At 40.3% G+C, this 21,377-nt stretch overlaps 1 protein-coding gene across 1 annotated transcript; it reads right to left on the bottom strand.

The window, feature by feature from the left end:
* Positions 1–1,339: 1,339 nt before the first annotated feature.
* Positions 1,340–20,971, bottom strand: tnnt1 (troponin T type 1 (skeletal, slow)). Its single transcript, XM_030058176.1, has 16 exons — positions 20,905–20,971; positions 13,556–13,583; positions 13,058–13,071; positions 12,895–12,908; positions 12,819–12,861; positions 11,888–11,905; positions 8,768–8,782; positions 8,060–8,081; positions 7,859–7,919; positions 7,167–7,283; positions 6,617–6,694; positions 5,917–6,030; positions 5,692–5,801; positions 3,497–3,587; positions 1,558–1,598; positions 1,340–1,406 (listed from the first exon to the last, which is right to left on the bottom strand). The coding sequence occupies exons 2-16, from the start codon at positions 13,579–13,581 to the stop codon at positions 1,361–1,363; spliced, it is 810 nt and encodes a 269-aa protein (XP_029914036.1). The 5' UTR covers positions 13,582–13,583; positions 20,905–20,971; the 3' UTR covers positions 1,340–1,360.
* Positions 20,972–21,377: the final 406 nt, after the last annotated feature.

Raw genomic sequence — 21,377 nt, 5'->3', positions numbered from 1 at the left:
CCCTGCATTCACAGCCCTGTGAGGTCTCGGCAGAGAGAGGCGGCAGCGGCTCCTGGCAGCGCTCAGCTCTGCAGCCACAGCAGACAGTGGTCTGTATCGTCACACAGCAGGAGATATCCCTCTTCCCTGTCTCTCTCCTCTTTCTCACTTTTTTCCTACATGTCTCTGTGTTCATGTTCACCGTGGGGTTTTTGTCTTTCACATAAAACCATCAGATCACATCCCTCATCCCTCCATCTCTCTTAATATTGATTCACTCTCACCTTTGTGTCAAGTCTGTTTTCTCCACATGTAAACAGCATCTCCACCTCTTGTGTCTCAAAATCCGTGTGTCCCTCAGCCTCCAGCCCAAAGCAAACAGTGCAGGCTGGTGTCCCACTCATCCACGAGCTTTTCATAGTGAACATGTTGTGAAACAACACTCACCACTAAGCACCACTAAGAAATGACTCAGTATTGATAAGCACAAAGAAGTGATCAGCTTGACTGGATATCATAATGGCAAGCTCGCTTGGTATTTCTCTAAAAGGAAACTAAAGTCCTATCTTTTCAATCTGGCTTTTATTTTGTAGTAATGTCAAAGCCTTAGGTTTTAATTTTAATCACTGATTTTTATAATAATTTCTATCCTTTTTATTGACCTTTATGTATTTGTTTTGAACAGTTTATAGATTTTATTGTTGTAAATGTAAGTCTAGCATATGTTTTATTGTTGTCTGTTGTTTTTATTCTTATTTTATTTTGGTGAATCGGAATCTGTTGCATGTGGTTTAGTAAATTAAATATTTTTCCAACCATAATCCTAATGTCACATGAGGAAAAATCATCAGTCATCATCAGTGTCATCAGTTACGTCCTCTTATGCCGGCAAAGACATTTAACTTCTCCAGCAGATGCCCCAGACGGAAGCTGCTTTGGATCAATATCAAAAACAGACAGTGATATTGACTTTCATTTAATTATTCAGCTTAGTAAATACGTCTAAACTTGGAACTGAGACTTATTGAAACTGGAAATGACTTTGCATGATGATTTCAAGTGGGCAGGAAAAGTCATGGAAGGGCTTTTTTTTATCTGAGATGTTTCAGTTTTAAAATTCAAAACAGCTGTCAAACGACTGCACTTTAGCCTTTTTCTAGTGTTAAAGCGCAGCACCTGTGGACAAGAGAAGCACAAGAGAAACAGCCCATAGTGAGAAATCAGTTTTATTATCAACACATATCATGATACACGGGATTTTTCACTGAGACACAGAGAAAAGGCCCTACAAACGGCTGTGTTCCTGCAGAGGACCATGGAGAGGACAGACGCGATGCCTCCCTCTCCATCCTGGGTTCTCTTTTTTTGTCTTTTTACGTCTTTACTTCCAGCGGCCGCCCACCTTCCCTTTGCCATGGCCCTTTTTACTGTGAGAGAGAGGGAAAGTGGTCAGGAAGGAAGGAAGGAAGACAGAGGAGCGTCACCAATTAAAGAGAGGAGACTATACAGAGAGATAAACAACAGATATGAGGCAGATATGAAGTAAATTAAACCATGTAGAAAACTGGAACTACTCACAACTTCTGTGCGTGCGAGATTCTGTTCAGTAGCACGATAATCTGCAGGAAGCACAGAGAGAAAGTAGGAAAATTATACTTAATACACACATCGAAGTGTGCAGGGGACCGCAGATTTGGAATGAGCTTGATGCTACATTAAAAATGTCACATCCTGTCTCCGCTTTTAAGAAAAAATTAAAAAACCAACTCCTGTCTATATATGATTGATTACATGTTTGTGTAATGAGTATTGATGAGTTGGTTGGTACTCCGATATTATTATTCATGTTGGGATTGTCTGTTGTGTGTCTGTCTGTACTCTATTACAACCATGAATATTGGCCAGTATCCAGTTTGTCATTGCTATGATTATGCAAAATCAGGCCCCCTCCTAAAAGCTTTAAATAGCTTCCTTGGGGTGACCCTTTCACACATCAGGCTGCTGTGTGTACTACTAATGCATCGTATCCATAATGCTGTTGAGATGGAAGAGGAATATATGAGTATCTCAAGGTTTTTCTTTGGAATGTCAAATAAGTGAAGTGTTGCCTTGTTTCGTCATGGATGCTTGATGCGTGTCTGTACGCAATGCAGCAAATGGTAAACACTTAAATAAAGCTGAATGTGAATAATAATTTTAAAAAAGTGTGTCGAGAGAGATTCATGCAAAGATATTTCCTCACAAATACCAGCCAAAAATCAGCATTTGAGACTTCTAGCAGCAGATTCAAGCAGCTGCAATTTTTGATTTGTGTTTATGATAGAAACATGGCTATGGTTTTAGCTGCTTTGTGAATATGTTTTCAGAAGGAACTCTGAGCTAGGTTGCAGTTTTAGGTTTAGTTTTTAGTTTTCGCTTTTAGTGCAACCAATTAGATAAACTGCTCTGTGAATACGTCACCAGATATTGAGACACAACACTAGCATACATCGTAAATACCCGCCTTTCCACCACAGGAGCTGCATGTAAATACAGTCCAAAGAACAGCAGTGAACAAATGTCTTTCACAGTGAAATGAAAACGGCAGCGGCTCAGCTAGAAGAGTCTGGCTGACCAGACGTTTCTCACAGCAGCCATTTTGACATAAACAGCAGGTAAACACAGCTGTTACTAATAACATTCATGAGGGTTGCAGCAGAGAGTTTAAAGCGAACCAGCATGAAAGACAGCTGTCGTGCTGCGTTCAGGACAACTTGCAGCTTGGAAAAAGTGAGCTCCAAGTTGTTAAAAATGAATTGAACTGCATCAAACTCTGTATTACAGGTCAGAAAACTGAGCTCAGATTCATCCAAGTTGACATCAGTGACATCAAACATCAGCGTTAATGGTATTTGTTGATATTTTGACACATAATTTGATGTGTACTTATACAGACTGTGAGATATGATTATAGCAATATGTGGAGTGTAACAGCTATTTTACCGTCTCTCTTAGCTCCACAGAGCTAACGTAGGTATTTAACGTTACCGACCGTTTCCATCATACTTCCTTTAGGGGTTCATGCTTTCCCCCAAGTTAACCTGCAGTGCACTATACAGGAAGATACCCAGAACAGACAGTAGGTCAATTATTTGTCACAAAAATAACACCGACATGGCTGAATCCAACTCGAACCCGAACATAATTTTTAAATTTTAGTCCAAAACCAGCCTGATGGGCTCGGGTCGGGTATCCACACTCTGATGTCAGTGGCTTTGCTCCCCTTGTGGGTAAATGGAGTATTACAGGCCACTTTAGGGAGCTGCTGGATGCTCATTAACGTCCAGTTTCCTTCCAACTATGCAAGCATGCTGTATGTGTTCCTTGTGTTTTCTATGTAACATGTTTGACTGTACAGAGCAAACTTGAGACCACATCTACAACATGGCAGGAGCCAGAAATCACTCCTCCACATGTGTGATGCAGCACCCAGCCAGCAGGTGGCATCACAGCCTGTTTTCTCTCTCTGTGGCAGTACCTCATATTTCTGGTGCTTCATGTGCTCCATGAAGTCAAACTTCTCCGACTCCAGCTGGTAGATCCAGTTCCACATCTCCTGGGCCCGTTGCCTGGGTGACACACACAAAATGAGTTTGAGTTTTTACAGCCATTTTATTGATTTTATTTTTTACTTTGGGGCGTCATCTCCTGTGTGTTTAGAATGGGAGAGGAAATTCACTTTATTTGTTACACAAATCTGCAATTTTACCACAAGAGATGCTTTCTCTTGTTAAATTATCTAGTTCCCTGTTTCATGAATGTGTAACTTGATTGTCTGACCCCTACGTGAATCTGAAACAGTGCTCATTTTGACAACCAGTTTTGATTTAGTCCCGTTTTAACTCAAGCATTTCAGGCATTTTAGTTCTAGTCATTTGAATTTTGTTAGTTTTAGTTGAGTAAAACTACAGTGAAAACTATGTTTTTGTTTTTGTCTTTTTTCTCTGTAATTTCCTCATTGAATTGTTAGTGACCCTCATACCTAGATTTCTCTACATTACAGCATGTAACTGAATAGCATGTGAGTATGATTTTCTGCCTAGCTTTTGCTACTCCACTGTAGTTAATATCAAAATGATAGTTTATCAGTTCTTTTTTGCTCCCAAAAATGAGCTGGGGCAAGAGAAACAGCTGCACAGATACTTGCACACTAATCACTGGATCCCTTCCAAACTGAGGTCAGGAGGTGTGATTTATTTGTTTATTTCTGGCATTTTGGTCTCATTTTTATTTGTTGACAAAAATGTCATAATAATGTCATCACTGATTCTTGAGAATTTGGATAAATCATGTCCCACTAAGAAAAATGCTATTTCTGCTGGAAATTTACAACATTTTAATGAATAAAAAGAATCAAAGGCATAATCAGGGGGTCCTTTGCACATTTGTAAGGTTCTTTTATAGGTTTATTTTTAATTTGTATTAATTTAATGATTATATGTTGGCCCATGCCCTACAAAACCAGTTGTCCTCGGATAGGAGATAATCATTTCAACTTGATTAAAACAACAAAAAGTAATAATTTCATTGAATAATATTTTTACCACATGAAAGAGTACATCATAATATGTATTAAAAACTACAAACAATGGGTTTTGAACAATATTTACTATTATTTTGTGGTTGCTCAAAATGTGTCCCAGATATTCGTCACCACCGTCAGATATTTATTTAAAAAATAATAATAAAAAAACTACAAGGTCAATTACATTCCTGAGGATCCCTTTTCAAACCTTCAGCTCTACTGCATGCTTCAAGATCACGCAGGCTCCTGGAAGTTTGCTATTTTCTCTTAAATCTCTTCATATTTTTGGACACTGCTACTGTCACAACCATAAATTGTCAACACCGTCACTTCTGTATAAAAAATATTAGATTAGATTATGGAATAAATGTATACTTTTTAAGAAGAGGTGGGAACAAGATGGCTAATGTGAACAACTCATGCTTATCATGTGAAAGAGTAGGTTTTTGTCACCACCGTCAGACGTCACCACCGTCAGGTTTTCTGTCTGACGGTGATGGCTGAAGTCTGAAAAATGCTTATAACAGGGCTCAGGATTGTTATTTTTTTTTGTACCAAATAGTTAAATAAAGTTGTTAAGCAAGAAGCCATTGACTTGAGTGGTATAAATTTTGGAAATGTATGTTTTAATGAGGCGACTGTCACCACCGTCAGATTAGTGTCACCACCATCAGAGGCAGTTATATTGGTTTTATATGAATATGCTTACAATATTTTTCTTTAGAGCTGTTGAGTTATTAAAGTAATAGTCTCTTTAATACAAAAATATGTTTTTCAAATTAAAAAAAAAAAAAAAACATTACGGTGACGGTGTTGACAAAAACAAAGTAGCCTAATAACTGGAAAAACCTATTTTATGAAAAAAATGCAAAATGAGGAGGTTGCACCGGTACATTGCTGAACAGCCAAGACCTTGGCCTATAATGATATACCTTCAGATTTTGTAATTTAACTCACTTTTTTTTTCAAAATTAAAACCTGTTTTATCCAAATTCCCAAGAATCAGTGTCATATTACCTATTTTGTCATAGTTTTTGTTGACAAAGGTTCATTTTTGTTCATCTCGTTGTTGTCCTGGAAGAAGTGCTCTTGAGGAATGCTTTCCATCACAGCAGAAGAAACGCTGAATGTGATTGGACGACACTGACCTGAGTGCGTCCTCCCTCATGTTGTCGATGCCCAGCGGCTGCCGTCTCTCGGACAGAGTCTTCTTCTTGATCTCTCTGCCCGTCAGACGCTTGCCCCTCCTGGACTCAGCCTGAGATACACACACACACACACACACACACACACACCAGTGTCATCAACGTAATCATCATCATCATCATCATTATCACCACCACTGATAACAACAAGAGCAGCAGCAGACTGACTTTGGCCAGGAAGCCTCCAAAGTTGGCCCCCATGTTGGACAGCACTTTCTTCTTCTTGGCATCATCGTCAGCCTTCCTCTTGGCCTCCTCTTCCTCCTTCCTCTGGCGTTCCTCCTGAAGGAGTGGGGGGGTTAGAGGGTGGAGGGGGTAAGATGTTAATATTCATGATAGATCTGCTTTCATCCAAACATGACATCAAAAGCTGAAATGAGTTCTTAAAAGAATATACTCACGTACATTTATGAACTTTAAATGTTTGATGTTTTTTTAATTTGAAATTACTGAAAGGGGGCATTTCATGCTTTACTGGTTGCAGACTTGAGTTCTTAATTGGCCATGGACTTCTCAAAATTTCAGTTCAAAATATATGATTAAACAAAACCTTTTAGTGTTTTGAGATAAAGCAAAGTAGGGAAACACATGTTTTATTTTCTTTAATGCATTATATTTGACCATTTTGCGCCATAATAGGGCAAATATTGGTGTTTGATATATGGTTTTTAATGAAGGTCAAATGAAAAATAAAAACACATCAAACTATTTTTCATGGCATATTTTAACACTGAGCCTTTTCAGGGGTCACTGCATGATAGCACTCTAATAATACTCTAATATCTGCATTTGTTTGCAAGTGTGTGTGTGTGTGTGTGTGTGTGTGTGTGTGTGTGTGTGTGTGTGTGTGCGCGTGTAAGTGTGGTACCGCAATCCTGTTCTGTCGGTCCTTCTCTTTCTCAGCCCTGACCCTCTGGATCTCAGCTCTCTCTGATCTACGACGCTCCTGATGGAGAGAGGAAGAGCATAAAAGGAGAGAAGATGTAAGAAAGAGGAAACAGGGGAGAGAAGGAAGGAAGGAAGGAAGGAAGGGAGTACGCAAGGATGGAAAAGAAGGGAAACAAATAAGAATGTGGCAGGAAAATACGACCAATATGCTGAAGCCATAAAGAAAAAATTGGCCTATCTAATCCTGTTTAACAATAGCAATAACAATAATAATAACATCTGGAAAATTCAAACAGAAAGGAAAACCACTTGTCACTTTCTCCACCCAGATTTCCCAAAGTGCTTCAGACCGTCCACCCTCTTCAAACCGCAGGCAGCATCAGAGACTTTTTCAACTGGGTCAAGACGGGGCTCTCCATCAGTTTGCATTATCAGTTTATATGAATATGAAACGCCAGAATGTTAGACAACGCCCTGTTAAAAGAGGCAGCAGTCTGGTGGTTTATCTTAAAACAGGGGGCTGGACGTACAATTCGCTCCTTGAGGAAGATAAGCTCCTCCTCTTCCTTCTTCCTCTGCTCAAAGTGCACTTCGATCAGAGTCTGGAGCTCCAGTAAGTCCTTCTCCATCCGCTTTCTGTGGATGTCCTGGTGGATGGGGTGCGGGGATGGGAAAGGGTTGGTGAGGGAAGGGATGAGAGGGAGAGGGAGACAAAGTGGAGGAAAGACAAAAGAAAGGAGAGAATTTGTGGCAGAGGGCATCCCATTTTAAAAGAGCAAATAGAGAAGCCTGAGCTCCACATGATGTTCACTGTGGCGTTAATGTCATGTTCATGTGACACTGCAGGCCTCAGCTCCTGGGTAACAGAGGCTATGAGCTGCTCTTATCATGGACATCTCACAGCTGATTTGATCTCTGTGACATTTTCGCTGGGACCTGCTCAATTTATCACTGATCATCAGACTGATTGGTGTTATATGACATACTGACGTACTGTTACTAAAGGTTTGCCCAGCTGACTCCTCTCTGAAGCAGAGACCAGTTTTACTTTCACTGAGAGCATAATCTACAGCCACATCAGAGCAATCTCTTTAGGGTATCCCTGTTTCTCTTCCAATCTGTTCTGACCAGTGGATTTCCATGATGTCTTCTGTGATTGTGATGCACATAAAAGCCTCTCTAAATAAACCTAACTTGACCTGATGTGCTTGGGGCAACTTACATCAAAATCCACTCTCTCCCCCTCGGGAATCTTGGGAGGGGCGAGTTGAGGCACCAGGGGTCTGAGGAGAGATAGCAACACAAAACTTGAGAGAGGTGTTTGAAAGACTGAAGAATAAGTAGCAGAATTCAGCACTCTGGACAGAGGAAAGCAGGGCCACAACAATAAAGCAGAAAAGTAGAAGAAAAGAAAAGAACGTACTTGGGTTTGGGGCGCTCCTCCTCTGTTGATGGGAAAGAGAAAGATGATTAAAAAGAGAAACTTATTAAAATAAACGTATTTCCCTCAGCTGTGTGACTGCTTTGTCCATCCGTGTTGGCCATGAGGGGAAAGGACGACAACCCAAAAGTTGTTAGTAAAGCTACAGCATGACTGAAGGCACAGCAAGCAGCTTATAATCAAACAGGCAGAGTAAAATATTCCAAAGTAATGTTAACGTACTGCTAACAGGTTGCAAACGGGACATTAAAACACAAGCTCTCTGTGCCTGCTTGTTGTTATGAAATAAAATAAAATCACCATGGTGATTGTATCACCATACCAACGTGTGTAAAATCCAATCACTCCCTCCTTATCAGCCTTGGGTTACATTAGACTCACATTTACACCGCTAGATCTGGACCACATTTAGCACCTATAAGGCCATTATCAAACAATTTCACTCTTTCTTGGAGAATTTCATTCCAAAATGCTTAACGTTATCTAAGAGAGCAAATCATTCCATAAAGTTCATCATTCAAACTTTCATATATTGTGTTAATCATGCATTAAGAGAGGTCTGATTTCATTTTTTTTATATGGTGGATACTTAAGTCTTCAAAATTTTGCCAGCCAAGTGGTGCTAAATTTGAGGAGAAAACCTAGCAGTGTGAGTTTTATCTGACACTAAACCACACTACCATTTCTCACCTTCCTCCTGGTTGTCTTGCTCTGATGGACCAGCCACATACAGACAGAATGAAAGATGGAGGGAAGGGAGCGACAGACAAAATTGGAGCAAAAAGGAATCGTGGCATTGGATTAGTGGATGAGAGGGAAGAGGAGGAAAGTGAGGGAAGAGATAACATAAAAGGAGGGATCCAACAGAAGGAGCAAAAGATAGAAAGAAGATGTCTGACTGGTGGATGTTCATATTTGAGAAATGAACTCTTTAGATGTTGTCTGAGTTGGTTCATGTGGTGCTGAATTTAAAGGGGGGAAAAAAATTGTAGTTTTCAAACTTCTACCATTTCTCACCTTCCTCCTGGTTGTGTTCCTCTGATGGACCAGACACATACAGACAGAGGAGGAAAGGGAGCAAAATACAAAACAGGAGGAAGAAAGATTTAGCAAATTAAAAGGAAGAGGGAGGTGCAGAAAGGAGATAAGGCATTGAGGTAAGGAGGAGAGGAAGGAAGGGAGTGAGGACGGAAAACAATAAGAATGAGCAAAAGAAGGAAAGAGGGCAGGAACAATAGACACAAGGAGAAAACAATAGAAGGGAGGTAGAAAAAAGGGATGGAAGGAGGGAAGGAAAGAGGGAGGGAAGAAGGATAGAAAGCAGGAGGGATGGAAAAAAGGGAGGAGGGAAAGGAAGGAAGGAAATAAAGGCATAAGAAGGAAGGTAAGAGTTAAGAAAGGGAAGCAATGAAGGAAAGAAAGAGAAATGTTAACAGGGAGCAGAAGAAGGAAAGGAAGGAAGGAAGGAATCAACCGGCCAGGAGATTTGCAGGTATAATGTTGAAGAGGGGGAACAAGGTAGACAGATAAAAGCAGAGAGAATAAAACAGAGGAGAGGAGGAAAGAGATGTGGAATGATTGAAAGAAATGTAAAGTTAATATCTGATGCTGCAGAGTCAGCAAGCTTTTAAAAAGAACTACCATTTCCCATCATGCAACGCGAGCCACACCACTGTCTGGCGGTGGCTGTTGCATGCGGTGGCTGAAGGGAAATGTAGTTTTATGACACTCTGAACATTCATTATGACATTATTATCTACATGCAGGTCTCAGTTTTGGCTATACTGACATTTCTCAGAGGCAGAAATAATCTCAGTCAAAAACTGTGCAACTTTGGCTCCGCCCACAACCAAATCAACCAATAGGACATTTTCTGTCTCTGAACGTGCAAATGAAATATTTGCATAACCAAAACTGTCATCACTGCCGTGTGCATGTGTGAAATTATGAATGTCAGTGAACATACATGTAATTGCAAATGCAGATATGAATAAAATGTTGCGTGGCTTTTAAAGGTAAAATATGCTCCATATAACAAAACTTGCATTCTGGTATGATATTTCTGTGATCTCGGACATTTGGTGAACATAAACAAGAAAACACGACTCTTTGATGTCATTAAGAGAGAAATCCACAGAAAACTAGTCTGGATATTATCAATAACTTTTGGTATAGTTTGAATTTGTTGACCAGGAACATGAACAATAATATTGATATTAACCATGGTATATAAACACAGACACACAGTGTTCATATTTAAGTATTTCTATATTTTTTTGTCATTTTCTTTGTTATAAAAATTATGAATTGAAAAACTCATATGCTTGTTATAGCATGATACATTTTTTTTTAGCTTAATTTTCTGTCCCCGTCCAGCCATTTACACTACCAGAGTTCTTCAAATGTTGACTGAAATGGCCAAGATCATTGGAATGTCATATTTGCATTCTGTTTTGGGTGCATGTCCCCTTTAAAAGATTAGACGCAACAGCGAGCAATGAGAAAAATCATGTCTCCAGTACTGACAAACCTAAGATGAACATGTCTGAGCGCATATGCTATGAAATGACATGTGTTTTTATTTACATTGGGTATTAAATTGCAGTGCAGCTAAAACATATATCAAGATTCCAGATGTAAATAAACAAATTAAAGAGGAATTAAACCCCAAACCCAAATCTGTGAAGCCTGACCTGAGGTATCAGGCCTTTTTCCCACCTGGTATTAACATCAGTCCTGACAAACACAAGCTGACACCTCTAAGTACAGGTGTAAACAGCAGCACATGCATTCCGAGGCAGTCTGGGACGCTTGTGTCCACATCGCATTAGAGGTGTAAACAGACCTGTGTCCCAGGATGGATTAAAGGACCGCCTGCTAACCTGTCTTGTCCAGCCCAGCAACCCCAACACCAGCCAGACCAGCACTTCTCTAGAAAAAAACTTAGCTGACTCTGCCCAGCAGCAGCTGCACTGTGAGCTGATGTGCAGGTCGGCTATAAAGCAGCTGGTTAATGAATAACAACATAAACAGGGTGGAACTACAGGGGAGCCATGAGGAGCTCGGCTCCCCTTAATAAGACGTGAGCTCCCTAAACATAATACAAGAAATTTTGGGGGGTGGAGGGTTTCTTCCATATAAAATTTGGAGGCAGCAGCAGTTCTTAAATTTCATGCCCCGGTGTGATTGAACATATTCTTTCTAACCCTAGACACAACAGAGTTACTTTGGAATACTACAGAAATATTACAGGTGGCAAGATGAATGTGTGCGTTGCAGTTACTGCAGGAACACCACAGAAATATTACAGGTTGATTTATCCACCTAAGCGAGAACCCTCTCAGACCCGCTGGAATAATTAAATGATCTGAGCCTGAAGGCGATCGGGTCGAGCTGTGACAGATGTGAAATGTGACTTCAGTGACTGACAGCCGCATTAAAATGCCGCTGGAGTGCGCAAGGATATTTTGTTAAATACCTACTGCCTGTTAAATGCTGTTTTATGTTTATTTTATATGTGGTAGAAGGACTAGCAAAGTCTCTCTCGCTCTTTCTCTCTCTAAAATTATATGTTTATTTGCATATGGAGCCGGAAAGTAAGATCTGAACACAAGTGGCCAGGTGAGACGCATGTGGAGACGCATGTTAGGGCCAGGTGTGAACAGACGGACTGACAGCTGTTCACTGGTGTTCGGATCACTAAAGACACATTTTAATACCAGGTGGGAACAGAGCGTCAGAGATCAGTTTCTCACAGAGGTTTGAGTTTGGGGTTTAGTTTACATGGTGGCGTGCTCTCTCTCACCCTACCTTGGTACTCCTGTTGCTCTGAAAGCCCAGACCGGCACAGTTTCAGCCAATGGGAAAGCAGGATAGAGGGGAAGTTGACAGGTCAGAGTTAGTGCAGCCTCATTACGCACACCGTTATGTTGGCACAAAGGGCTGAGCGTCTCTTTCAGACGAGAAGCAAAGGTGTTTGTGTGCGTTCAAGGCAAGGCATTTTATCACAATCACAACCCACTTTAATTGTAAATCTGTATAAATATACAGGAATTTGTCTTGGTGACACGTTTCCGCAGCAACCAGGACAGAACAGGCCAACAGAGCTTTTTCATGCCATCACTGTCTTGCTGTGTGAAATCTGAACAAATTCACTTGATTTCTTTCAAAAACATCATATATTTAAAATAACCTTAAAATTACCACAAAATTATCCAAAAAAACAGACTTTTTAATTACAAATTACTAATTAAAATGAAATTTACACAAAATTACCAAAATAAAAGTTACAAAATACAAAAATTAGAACCCCCCCCCCCCCCCCCCCCCCCCCCCCCCCCCCTCCCCAGAAAGTTGGCAAAACATTACTAAAATTACAAAGCCCTGAAAAGTAGCACACACAAAAAAATAAAATAAATAAAATAAATAACCTCAAATAATAAAGTAAATGCAAAGGAATTAAATTAAATTAAATTAAATTAAATCAACAACCTTAATAATAATAATACAAATTAAAAATCAAAGGAAACAAAGTGCAAATTTCAGAGGGTGAAATAAAACCTTTCAAAATAAAATCCTGCCCAGGGATCCTGTGTTTCACAGATTTAATGACCGAGCAAAATTTCCTCCTGGGGAAAACCAGGTGGACCTGCTGCTGAACTCACAGGGAGCTCGCAGTCTTGTAATTCAGTGGCGACGTCTTTGAGGACGTTAGAGTTGTGCTGCACACGTCTGCTCTTACCTCCTCCATCCTCCTCCACCTCCACCTGCTCCGTCCCCTCCTCCTGCTCTGCCTCCGGTTCCTCCTCCGCCTGCACCTCCTCCTCAACCTCTGACACAGAGATAACGAAGGAGAGATGAAGAGGGAGAGAAAGAGATACCAAAACACAGAGAAAAATGGAACACAAAGCAACAAACGACAGACACTTTCATAGATTCACAAACTGTTCTATGTTTTATGTGGAGAAAAGCCAAACTTACCCTCTGTCTGCTCCCTAGAAAGATAAGATATGAAAAGGAAGACAAAAAAAAAATACTCAATATATTGTATTGTATCTCTACTGGTGCTTTGGACTAAAGCTGCATTTACAAATTTAACTATTTTCCATTTGCCACTTTGCAACTGTCCCAAGTGCCACATTGCAGTCTCGCCCCCCACCTTATCATTTGGAAATATATTGCTTTAATCCTCTGCACAGTTTTAAATTTTGCATGTGTGTATTGTTTTATATTTTCACTGGATTTTATTTTTCATTTTAAAGTGTACTACTCTGTGCACTGAAGGGCACTCTGTTGCATTTTCCAGAGCTGCAGTATGCTCAGGAAGTTGCACACCAAATCTTGCTGCACTTGTAAAGTGAAATAAAGATGAGCCGTTCTCCAAAGAAATATGTGGCAGTTTGTCGAATTAACAGCGACACATTCACACTTTAGAACATGACCGAATGAGAAGACAATGAAGCATCTAGTGCTACTCACTCGTACTCCTCTTCTACGTCCGACATGGCTGCAGTAAAGACACACAAAAAGACAGAATAAGAGGAGTAAGAGGAGCTCAGTGATAGAGCATAGGAATACAGGAATTTAAGTTTGAACAGGTAAAATATTCTGATGAACAAAACACACACACACACAAACTACGCTGAGTATTGCAAAATATCACCTTAACAAGTCAATTAGTCACATTAATTAATCTTTTTTTCTTAAAAAATGTTTTAAAAAATGCAAGTGGGATGAGATAATCTCACTTGTTTCCAGTGCTAGTAACTTGAATTTTCTGAAGCAACTGTCACTTTCTTGACCCCAATGGGCCGATCTGCCTTATTCTGCCTTGTTTCGACAGATTTGTTCTCGTTTCCACAAAACATCCTGAAGTGCACTGGAAACGAGTGGGATTGTCTCATCCCACTGACAGATTTCCTTCACTTATTTAAAGACAAACAAAGCTTTAATACTAAGCTTTAATATGAGACTAAATGACTTGTTAAGGTGGATACTTTTTGAAATGCGGTTTTAAATATGAAATCAGGGAAATAAATATAGCAAAGTTCATTTCAAAAGTTTGTATAAATGCAATAATGGCAATAATGGCAGCAGCAGGGGGCCTAAAGGTTAAAGAAAATGGATTGTGACTGGAAATTCGCCTGAATAAATCACAGGATTAGCAGTTTGCCTCGGTCCAGGAAAAAGTGAATGACAAGTACTTTCCTCTCCACCACTACCTGGTGCCAAGGTACCTCTGAGCCTGGCATTTAACACTCAGCTGCTCCTGGGACACTGTGAGTGTGTGAAGACAGTTTCAAGAAATACTGTGAAATGACAATGGCTGGTTATTTCTATTATTGGTTATTTCACCTGCATTAGCACTTTTTCTTCTCAAATGAGACTGAATATTCACTGGATACAGGAACTGTACTTGCTGTATAGGCTGAATGAAAAGTTTCACTCCAAAACTGACACCTAGTCTGACATAATCATGAATACATCCTCTTCAACTCTGCAAGTCCCACTGGCAGATTTACCATCACAAATGCATGCTGCTTTGTTCAAAGCCACAGAACTTTATTTCAAATTCTAGTGGAGATCCCGAGGTTTCCAAAGATCCCAAATATGTCCTGCTGAATTCCAGAAAAATGTGTGTAAAATGATGTACATGGAGATATTTTCTCTGTGATGTAGTGCTGCAGCCATAAAATACAGGCATCTTTGAGTATTTCACTCAATATAAGTGTGACGTAGGTTCAGTGAAGCACTGCAACCAGCAGATACACAATATGGAAGTGGCATTGTCATACAATATGGAAAATACATGTCTTTTTCTAACTTTGTAGTTGCTTAAGGGGAAATTTAAGGAGATTTCAAGGGGTTAAGTTGCATGGACACCTGGTGTCTCAAGGAAAAAAAACAACACAAAGTTCTACTTTTTCTGAAAATACTAGTCCTAACTTTTCTCACTCCATGAAAATCATGAGAAATCAATAATGTGAATATTTGCGAAAACAAATATTACTTTGTGTGACGTTAAAGCTACCTGGGCCACAAAGCAGTAACATTCTAGACAATACACAGTAAATGTGTGTTTTTTATCTATAGTGAGCAAAATGTTGAACAAAGGCAGGTCTAAGTCGGTGAGTGAGTCATCATCACAACATCACAGGTGGTTACAGTCACTATTTTTCCTGCGATTAATCACTTTGGAGATACAAATATACATAGAGACACAGCAGCTTGGTGACAGACAATGCACAGTGGGACGCCTCTGGCTATAAATTGCCACTTTGAGCTGCCATTGTTCTGACACACACACACACACACACACACACACACACACTGGGTGGGTGCTGGCCCCATCCTGGCCGGGACACAGGACGATTGATGGCGTGTCAACAGGTGAGAATGTGACAAGGGTTAAACACAGAGAGCGAGACGGTGGTAGGGTTTCTCTCACTTTCTACTGTTTCCCCCGTCTCCTTGTCTCCCTCTTGCTCTCTCTTTGTCTCCCCTCTCTGTCCTCTTTTGTCACAGTCTCTCTCTCTCTCTCCTGCCTTCCTGTTGTTTCTGATAAATGATGCAGGGTGATTTATTCTGAAGAGGCATGGCCTAAAGTGAGGGCAACATCAAGCATCGAAAGAGATTTCAAGTCCCCAAATGAAAGAAGGGCATTTTCTCACCAGATATTTCATTTTTACAGACAAACAGCCCTAAAAGATGACCTCATCCAGCTAATTACATTATTTCCACAAACACACGTCATGAACTGATGATGCTGTATCACAGGCTGACTTCACAGCTGCATGTAGCCAAGAACCTAAGACAACGTCCATGATTTCTGATGGAAATTCTCAAAGATTCAAAGTCAGTTTCAACTTTGAGTCTTGTGGCCTCTCAGAACTTGTGCAACATGTCAACCTCTCTACTGACTTTACTTTCATTCTAAATTGTGCACAAAATAATTCTACATGTTGTAAATCAAGATCTAAAATCTCAAACAGTGGAGGGTAGCTGTTTGTGAACAGGGTGTTTGATTAACAGATTGCTTGAGGCTTGTCATTTGTCAGGCATTCTCGAATCATTCTTGTATTTCTCTTCTTTTGTCCATCATTCAAGCTACCCTGACATACACACACACACACACACATACACACACACCAAGTCCCTCTCCACTCTCTCCATCTTTCTGTCACCAGGAACAATTTATAGCCGTCCTGTCATTGTGTGGGTGAATTTATAGAGGCGGTAACTGTCGTCAGATGTTCGGCCTTCTGTCTCTGCTCTGTGTTGTCGTGCCCGCTGCCGTCATGCCAGATCCGACAGACTGGCATAACCGGACACTGTCAACCCTTTCAATGGCAAATCAATCAGTAGCTAATCTTCCATGCACTCCCACTGACCCTCTGACAGTCTGTCTGTCTCTCTCTAACAGCGGTAAGCATGTCTGTCTCTTCTGCAGTCAGTCAGTCACACTCTGTCCCCGTCTTCCTCTGCCTGCCTATATGCTGTTTTTACACATAACTGCATACAGTAATAAATCCCTGATACATACTCAAAAACCCCTAGTTCTCCACATACTTCATTTCTTTTGATTTGTATTAAATATTTAACTGGTTTGGTATGATTTACACCAGTAGCTTGAAGATAATTCTTCACAGAAGCCACTGATGAGGCGACTTTGAAACCACAGGAATTGTGTATTTGTATGTACACTAGGATGGCATAATTTTTCTCCTCTTTCTTTGAATTTCCGACTTTATCACAACCTGTATAGTCCATCAAAAGTATTTCGAAGAAAAAAAAAAATCCATGCTAACAAGCCATTTAGTCTCATCTTCAGTGTTTCTGAAAAATCTGCCAGTGGGATGAGATGATCTCACTTGTTTCCGGTGGTAGTCAACTTGTTTCCAGAATTTTCTTGAAACATTTTCTTGATCGTAGTGGGCTGATCAGCTTCATTCTGCCCTGTTTCAACACATTTATGCTTGTTCCCAGAATAATTCGTTTCACTTTTAAGATAAACAAGATTTTTATGGCAGAATATGAGACTAAATGAATTGTTAAGATGTATATCTTGCCGTGTTTATGAAGACAATTTTGTGAAATAATAATTTTTTTTTAAAACCTATTATTTACTCAAGGAGGGTTGAGCTTTTCTAGTGATGACTAGTCGACTTAACGGCTTCATATGAACAATTTGGAGGATAAGTGCCTTGCTCAAATGCACTGTAGTAGACAAGCTGTGAAGAGAGGGGAACTGCCTGATAACCTCGAGGTAGCAAAGGGTAAGGCCAATGGATTAAAGGTGAAAGAACAGAACGGGGAAGTGAGGAAAGAATGAATGGAGGGAGGAGTGAGAGGTGCACATTTCAACACCTCCGTCAGGGCGGGGCGCAGCCGGGCAGGACAGTCGGAAAACGACCATTTGGAGCTGAACGGAGAGAGAAAAAAGAAAGGGGATTTGGGAGAAGAGTCGAGTTACGCTCCGCAACAGGCACAGGCATTAGCTGGGGAATTCTTTAGGGTTAATTTTAGTCAAGGGCGATGTGTGTATGCATGTGTGTGTCTGTGTGCATGAGCACAGACTGGGTAAGCCACAACGTCTCATTAGAGCCTACTATATCAACCTCCTCAGCTCTCAGTTTGTCACTACTGTGCGGCCGAGTGTTGTTCAAACCCACAGAACTGCTTTGTAAAGTCTAGTGTTGAAGCTACTTAAAGGGAAATTTGAGGGGAAACTGGAATTCAGTAGATTAATAGGTTCTGGATAGGAGGAGAAGGTAAAAGATGAGAGGAGAAAGAGTAAGCAGAAATATGATAAAAGGAGGAAAGGCATAAGGACAGAGAGAACGAGGAAAAGTGGAGAGAAGATGGGGAACTATAAGAAGAGAGTTTTTTTGAGACAAAGAGGAGAAATGAAGGTAGAGATAATGTAGAAACTCCACATTAGCCTTTGATGAAACTATGCAATTCTACACGATAAGAGGCCTTTTTCACAACAACCATTTTGACCTGAACAGAAAGTAAACGCAGGTGCTGATATGACAGTGACATTAATGAAGGTTCTGTTCCATTCAGGTCTAAAAAGACTGGGGGAAAGATACAATTTAGTTGACTGTCCCAAATTTTACCCATATAGTGGTATTTGATGGCCTATGCATGGGTCATACATCAACCAAGTTTGGTCCATTAAATCCTTCTCCTGGAGCTTCACCTGGAGTGTACTGCTCCAAAATCAACGAAGTAGATCCACACCAGAAAACAACACCAATTTGAGAAAGATGAAAATCTGTTTTGAGGGATGCACAACACATTTGGTCTGGTTTCACTTTTCAGCCCCCGATGTCCAAAATGGCAGAAATATTTCCTGCTGAAATCGTGAATGTAAACATTTTGTTTATGAGAGATTAAAGGAGCGGGGGCAATGTGAAACGGTGACCCTCGATCCCTCGGCTCCCAGAGGACAGCCTGAACCAGCTGTGTGCATCACTTTTGTGTCTGCTCACTTCTGTTTAGTAGCCTCCTCTTTTCTCTGAGTTGAGCGCTAAAGTTAGCTAGCCTGACATCAGAGCGCCAGCATGTGTGTGGGCTATGTGGCTGGCAGTGACCAACAGGGGGTTAAGGAACAATGTGAAGGGTGGTATGCACATGTGCGCACACACACACATACACACACACACTGCCCTAACTAGCAGTCAGGCCTTTGACAGCCACCTCTAAAGAAGGAAATGCAAGTTGGCGAGCATTGCTGTGGTTAGAACTACTCAACCACTCCTGAGCAGGATCAAAATACCCAAACTGCCATATCACACATGCCATTTGTTGAACGCTTTTATCCAAAGTGCCTTTCAGTACTAAGAAAATATTCATTTTGGGCATGGGTGTCCCCAGTGGGAAGCAAACCTCTAATTCTGTCAGTGCTGGTGACTCGACCACCTAGGGTTACTTTACTTAGGGAATGAAACCTTTAACCTCAGCTGTGTTCACACCGCACTCTTCACACATGTTACACATGAAAAACACACGTGGAAGGAGCTGATCACATTTACACAGGCTACTGTAACTGACACGTTTTTATATACTTTTTTCTACTTATTAACCCTCTGAAACCTGAGCAAATACACTCGATTTCTTTCTTAAATATATACATATTTAAGATTAAATCACAAAAAAATACCATAAAAGCATTTATCCAAAAAATTTGAATAAAACACAAAAGAAAATTAGGATGAAATGTCCCAAAAATGACCAAAAAAAAAAACAAGAAAATTACAAAAACCTTATTTTTTTATGTAAATTACAGGAAAATTAATTGAATTCTCACAAAATTACCAAAAGATTGTCAATAAAAAAAAAATTAGAAAAAAAAATCTCAAAAAAATTCCTCCTGGATTTCAAAGAATTAAGTTAGATTTTACTGATTTTCAACCCAAACTCCTACTGCTGTGGGATGTGCACATGTAAAACAAATTTAAAAATACAACTTAAAAATACTTTGTGTATGTAAAGAGCTTGCCCCAGCGGCCGGGATTACCTCCGCTGCCGGATGATGCACCTCATGTCATCCAGCAGTGGAAGCAGCCTGAGCAAAAGCAAAAGGCCATGTTTGCTTTTGCACGAGCGGTGGAAGCAAGTGAGAGTGAAAAAGTGGAACGTAGTAATACCATGAAACACATGGACAAAAATGACTTTTGAGATGTTTTTTTGGAGTCATATTTGTAGCTGAATATTGGAGCCCACCTACAGAGGACCAGAGGAACAAACAAAGCTGGGAATAAGCGTGGGAATGTTTTGCCAGCGGAGACAGAAGAGGAATCGCTGTGCTGCTATGAGTTCCACTGTGGAAAAATATAATGAAATACACACTATTTACATCTTGACTGTAGTTCTGCTTTTTATCATTTACCAATGACTGCAATCAGTTATGACAGCCCAAAATTAAATTACTGTGGAACATTTTTACTAGTTTGGAATAAAATTAAGAAATTCTGTGGCTGTCCATGAGCAACATGAACTAGACCAGCATACATTAGCAAATTGTGCAGCCATGGTGCATAACAAAGAAGAGAAGAGAGATCTGGCTGTACTTTGCATGTTGTTTTCTAATCAATTTGATTTAATTTCTGTTTTTACAGTCAAATGTAATTAAAATCTCAGGAAAGTCACCATCCTTCTATTTCACTAGGATACTGTAGCGGTCTTATCATTGCTGCATAAATATAAATAATGTACACCTGCTGCACAAAGACACATAGAGCATAAAGAGAGTCCGCTGGCCGAGACACATATTTAATCAGGTAAGAGGTTACACAGTTCATATTTGTCTGTCATCACTCATCTGTCTCACTTAAAGCTACAAAAAGGAAAAGTAAGCACAGAGAGCCACCAAATGGCATATGCAGTTAGACTTGAAGATAGAAAGATGATTTTCAATGTTAAAATCTACACGGATACATAAAATATTAGGAATGCTTGTTTATGCTGATGAAATACACTGAGCAGTAGGAGGCAAGTTTTCATTTCTAACTAATCTGATTTTCAGATTAGTTAGAAATGAAATGTTAAATCCACTTGAGCCATGAAAGGACTGAGGCAATACTAAAATTGATTTTCCCAGATGGACTGTGCAACTGTAGGAAGGAGCATAACCATCAGGAAAGCCCCCTCAGCTTTCAGTAAGAAAAGTTACACTCAAGGTACCTGAAGAAGTGCAAGCATGAACACAAACACACAATTTGAAGATCTAGGATGCTATTCCAGATTATTCTACCTTCATTTTATGAGAACCCAAACCTAGAGAACCAAAAAGAAAGAGGTGAAATAGCAGACAAACATACCTGTACGAAGATGTGGTTTGACCAGTCACCCGGAGAAAGACAGACAGAGGGACAGGCAGGACAATAAGGACTATTGTGGAGGGAGACAATTGCAGTTTTATACAGACAGGGGGCAGGAATTGTGTGTGTGTTGTCAGAATGTGTGTGTATGCTGTGAGAATAACTGAGTGAGTGTGCACTACAAGAATAACTGTGAGTCTGTATGTGCAAATGTGCAGATGTTGTGTTGTGTGTGTGTGTGTGTGTGCAGGGCAGGGGGCCATAGGCGGATTAAGCCGAGGCAGAAAGACGAGCACCTCGCAGGATTAGGGAGAACAGAGGGCTGACCTCACCGGACAAATGGAGGAGCGCGGCAGGGCAGGTGGAGAGGGGGATGACAGACAGACAGAGAGAAAAGCTGTTTTGTCCTCTGAGGAAACGAAATTCTTTGCTGACTTATCATCCTGTTTTTACACTTCTAGGACAACTTTCCA

The sequence above is a fragment of the Myripristis murdjan genome, chromosome 8 (genome assembly GCF_902150065.1).
Source record: "Myripristis murdjan chromosome 8, fMyrMur1.1, whole genome shotgun sequence".
NCBI lineage: Eukaryota > Metazoa > Chordata > Actinopteri > Holocentriformes > Holocentridae > Myripristis > Myripristis murdjan.
The sequence above is the reverse complement of the archived record's forward strand: the minus strand, read 5'-3'. Positions and strand labels throughout refer to the sequence as shown.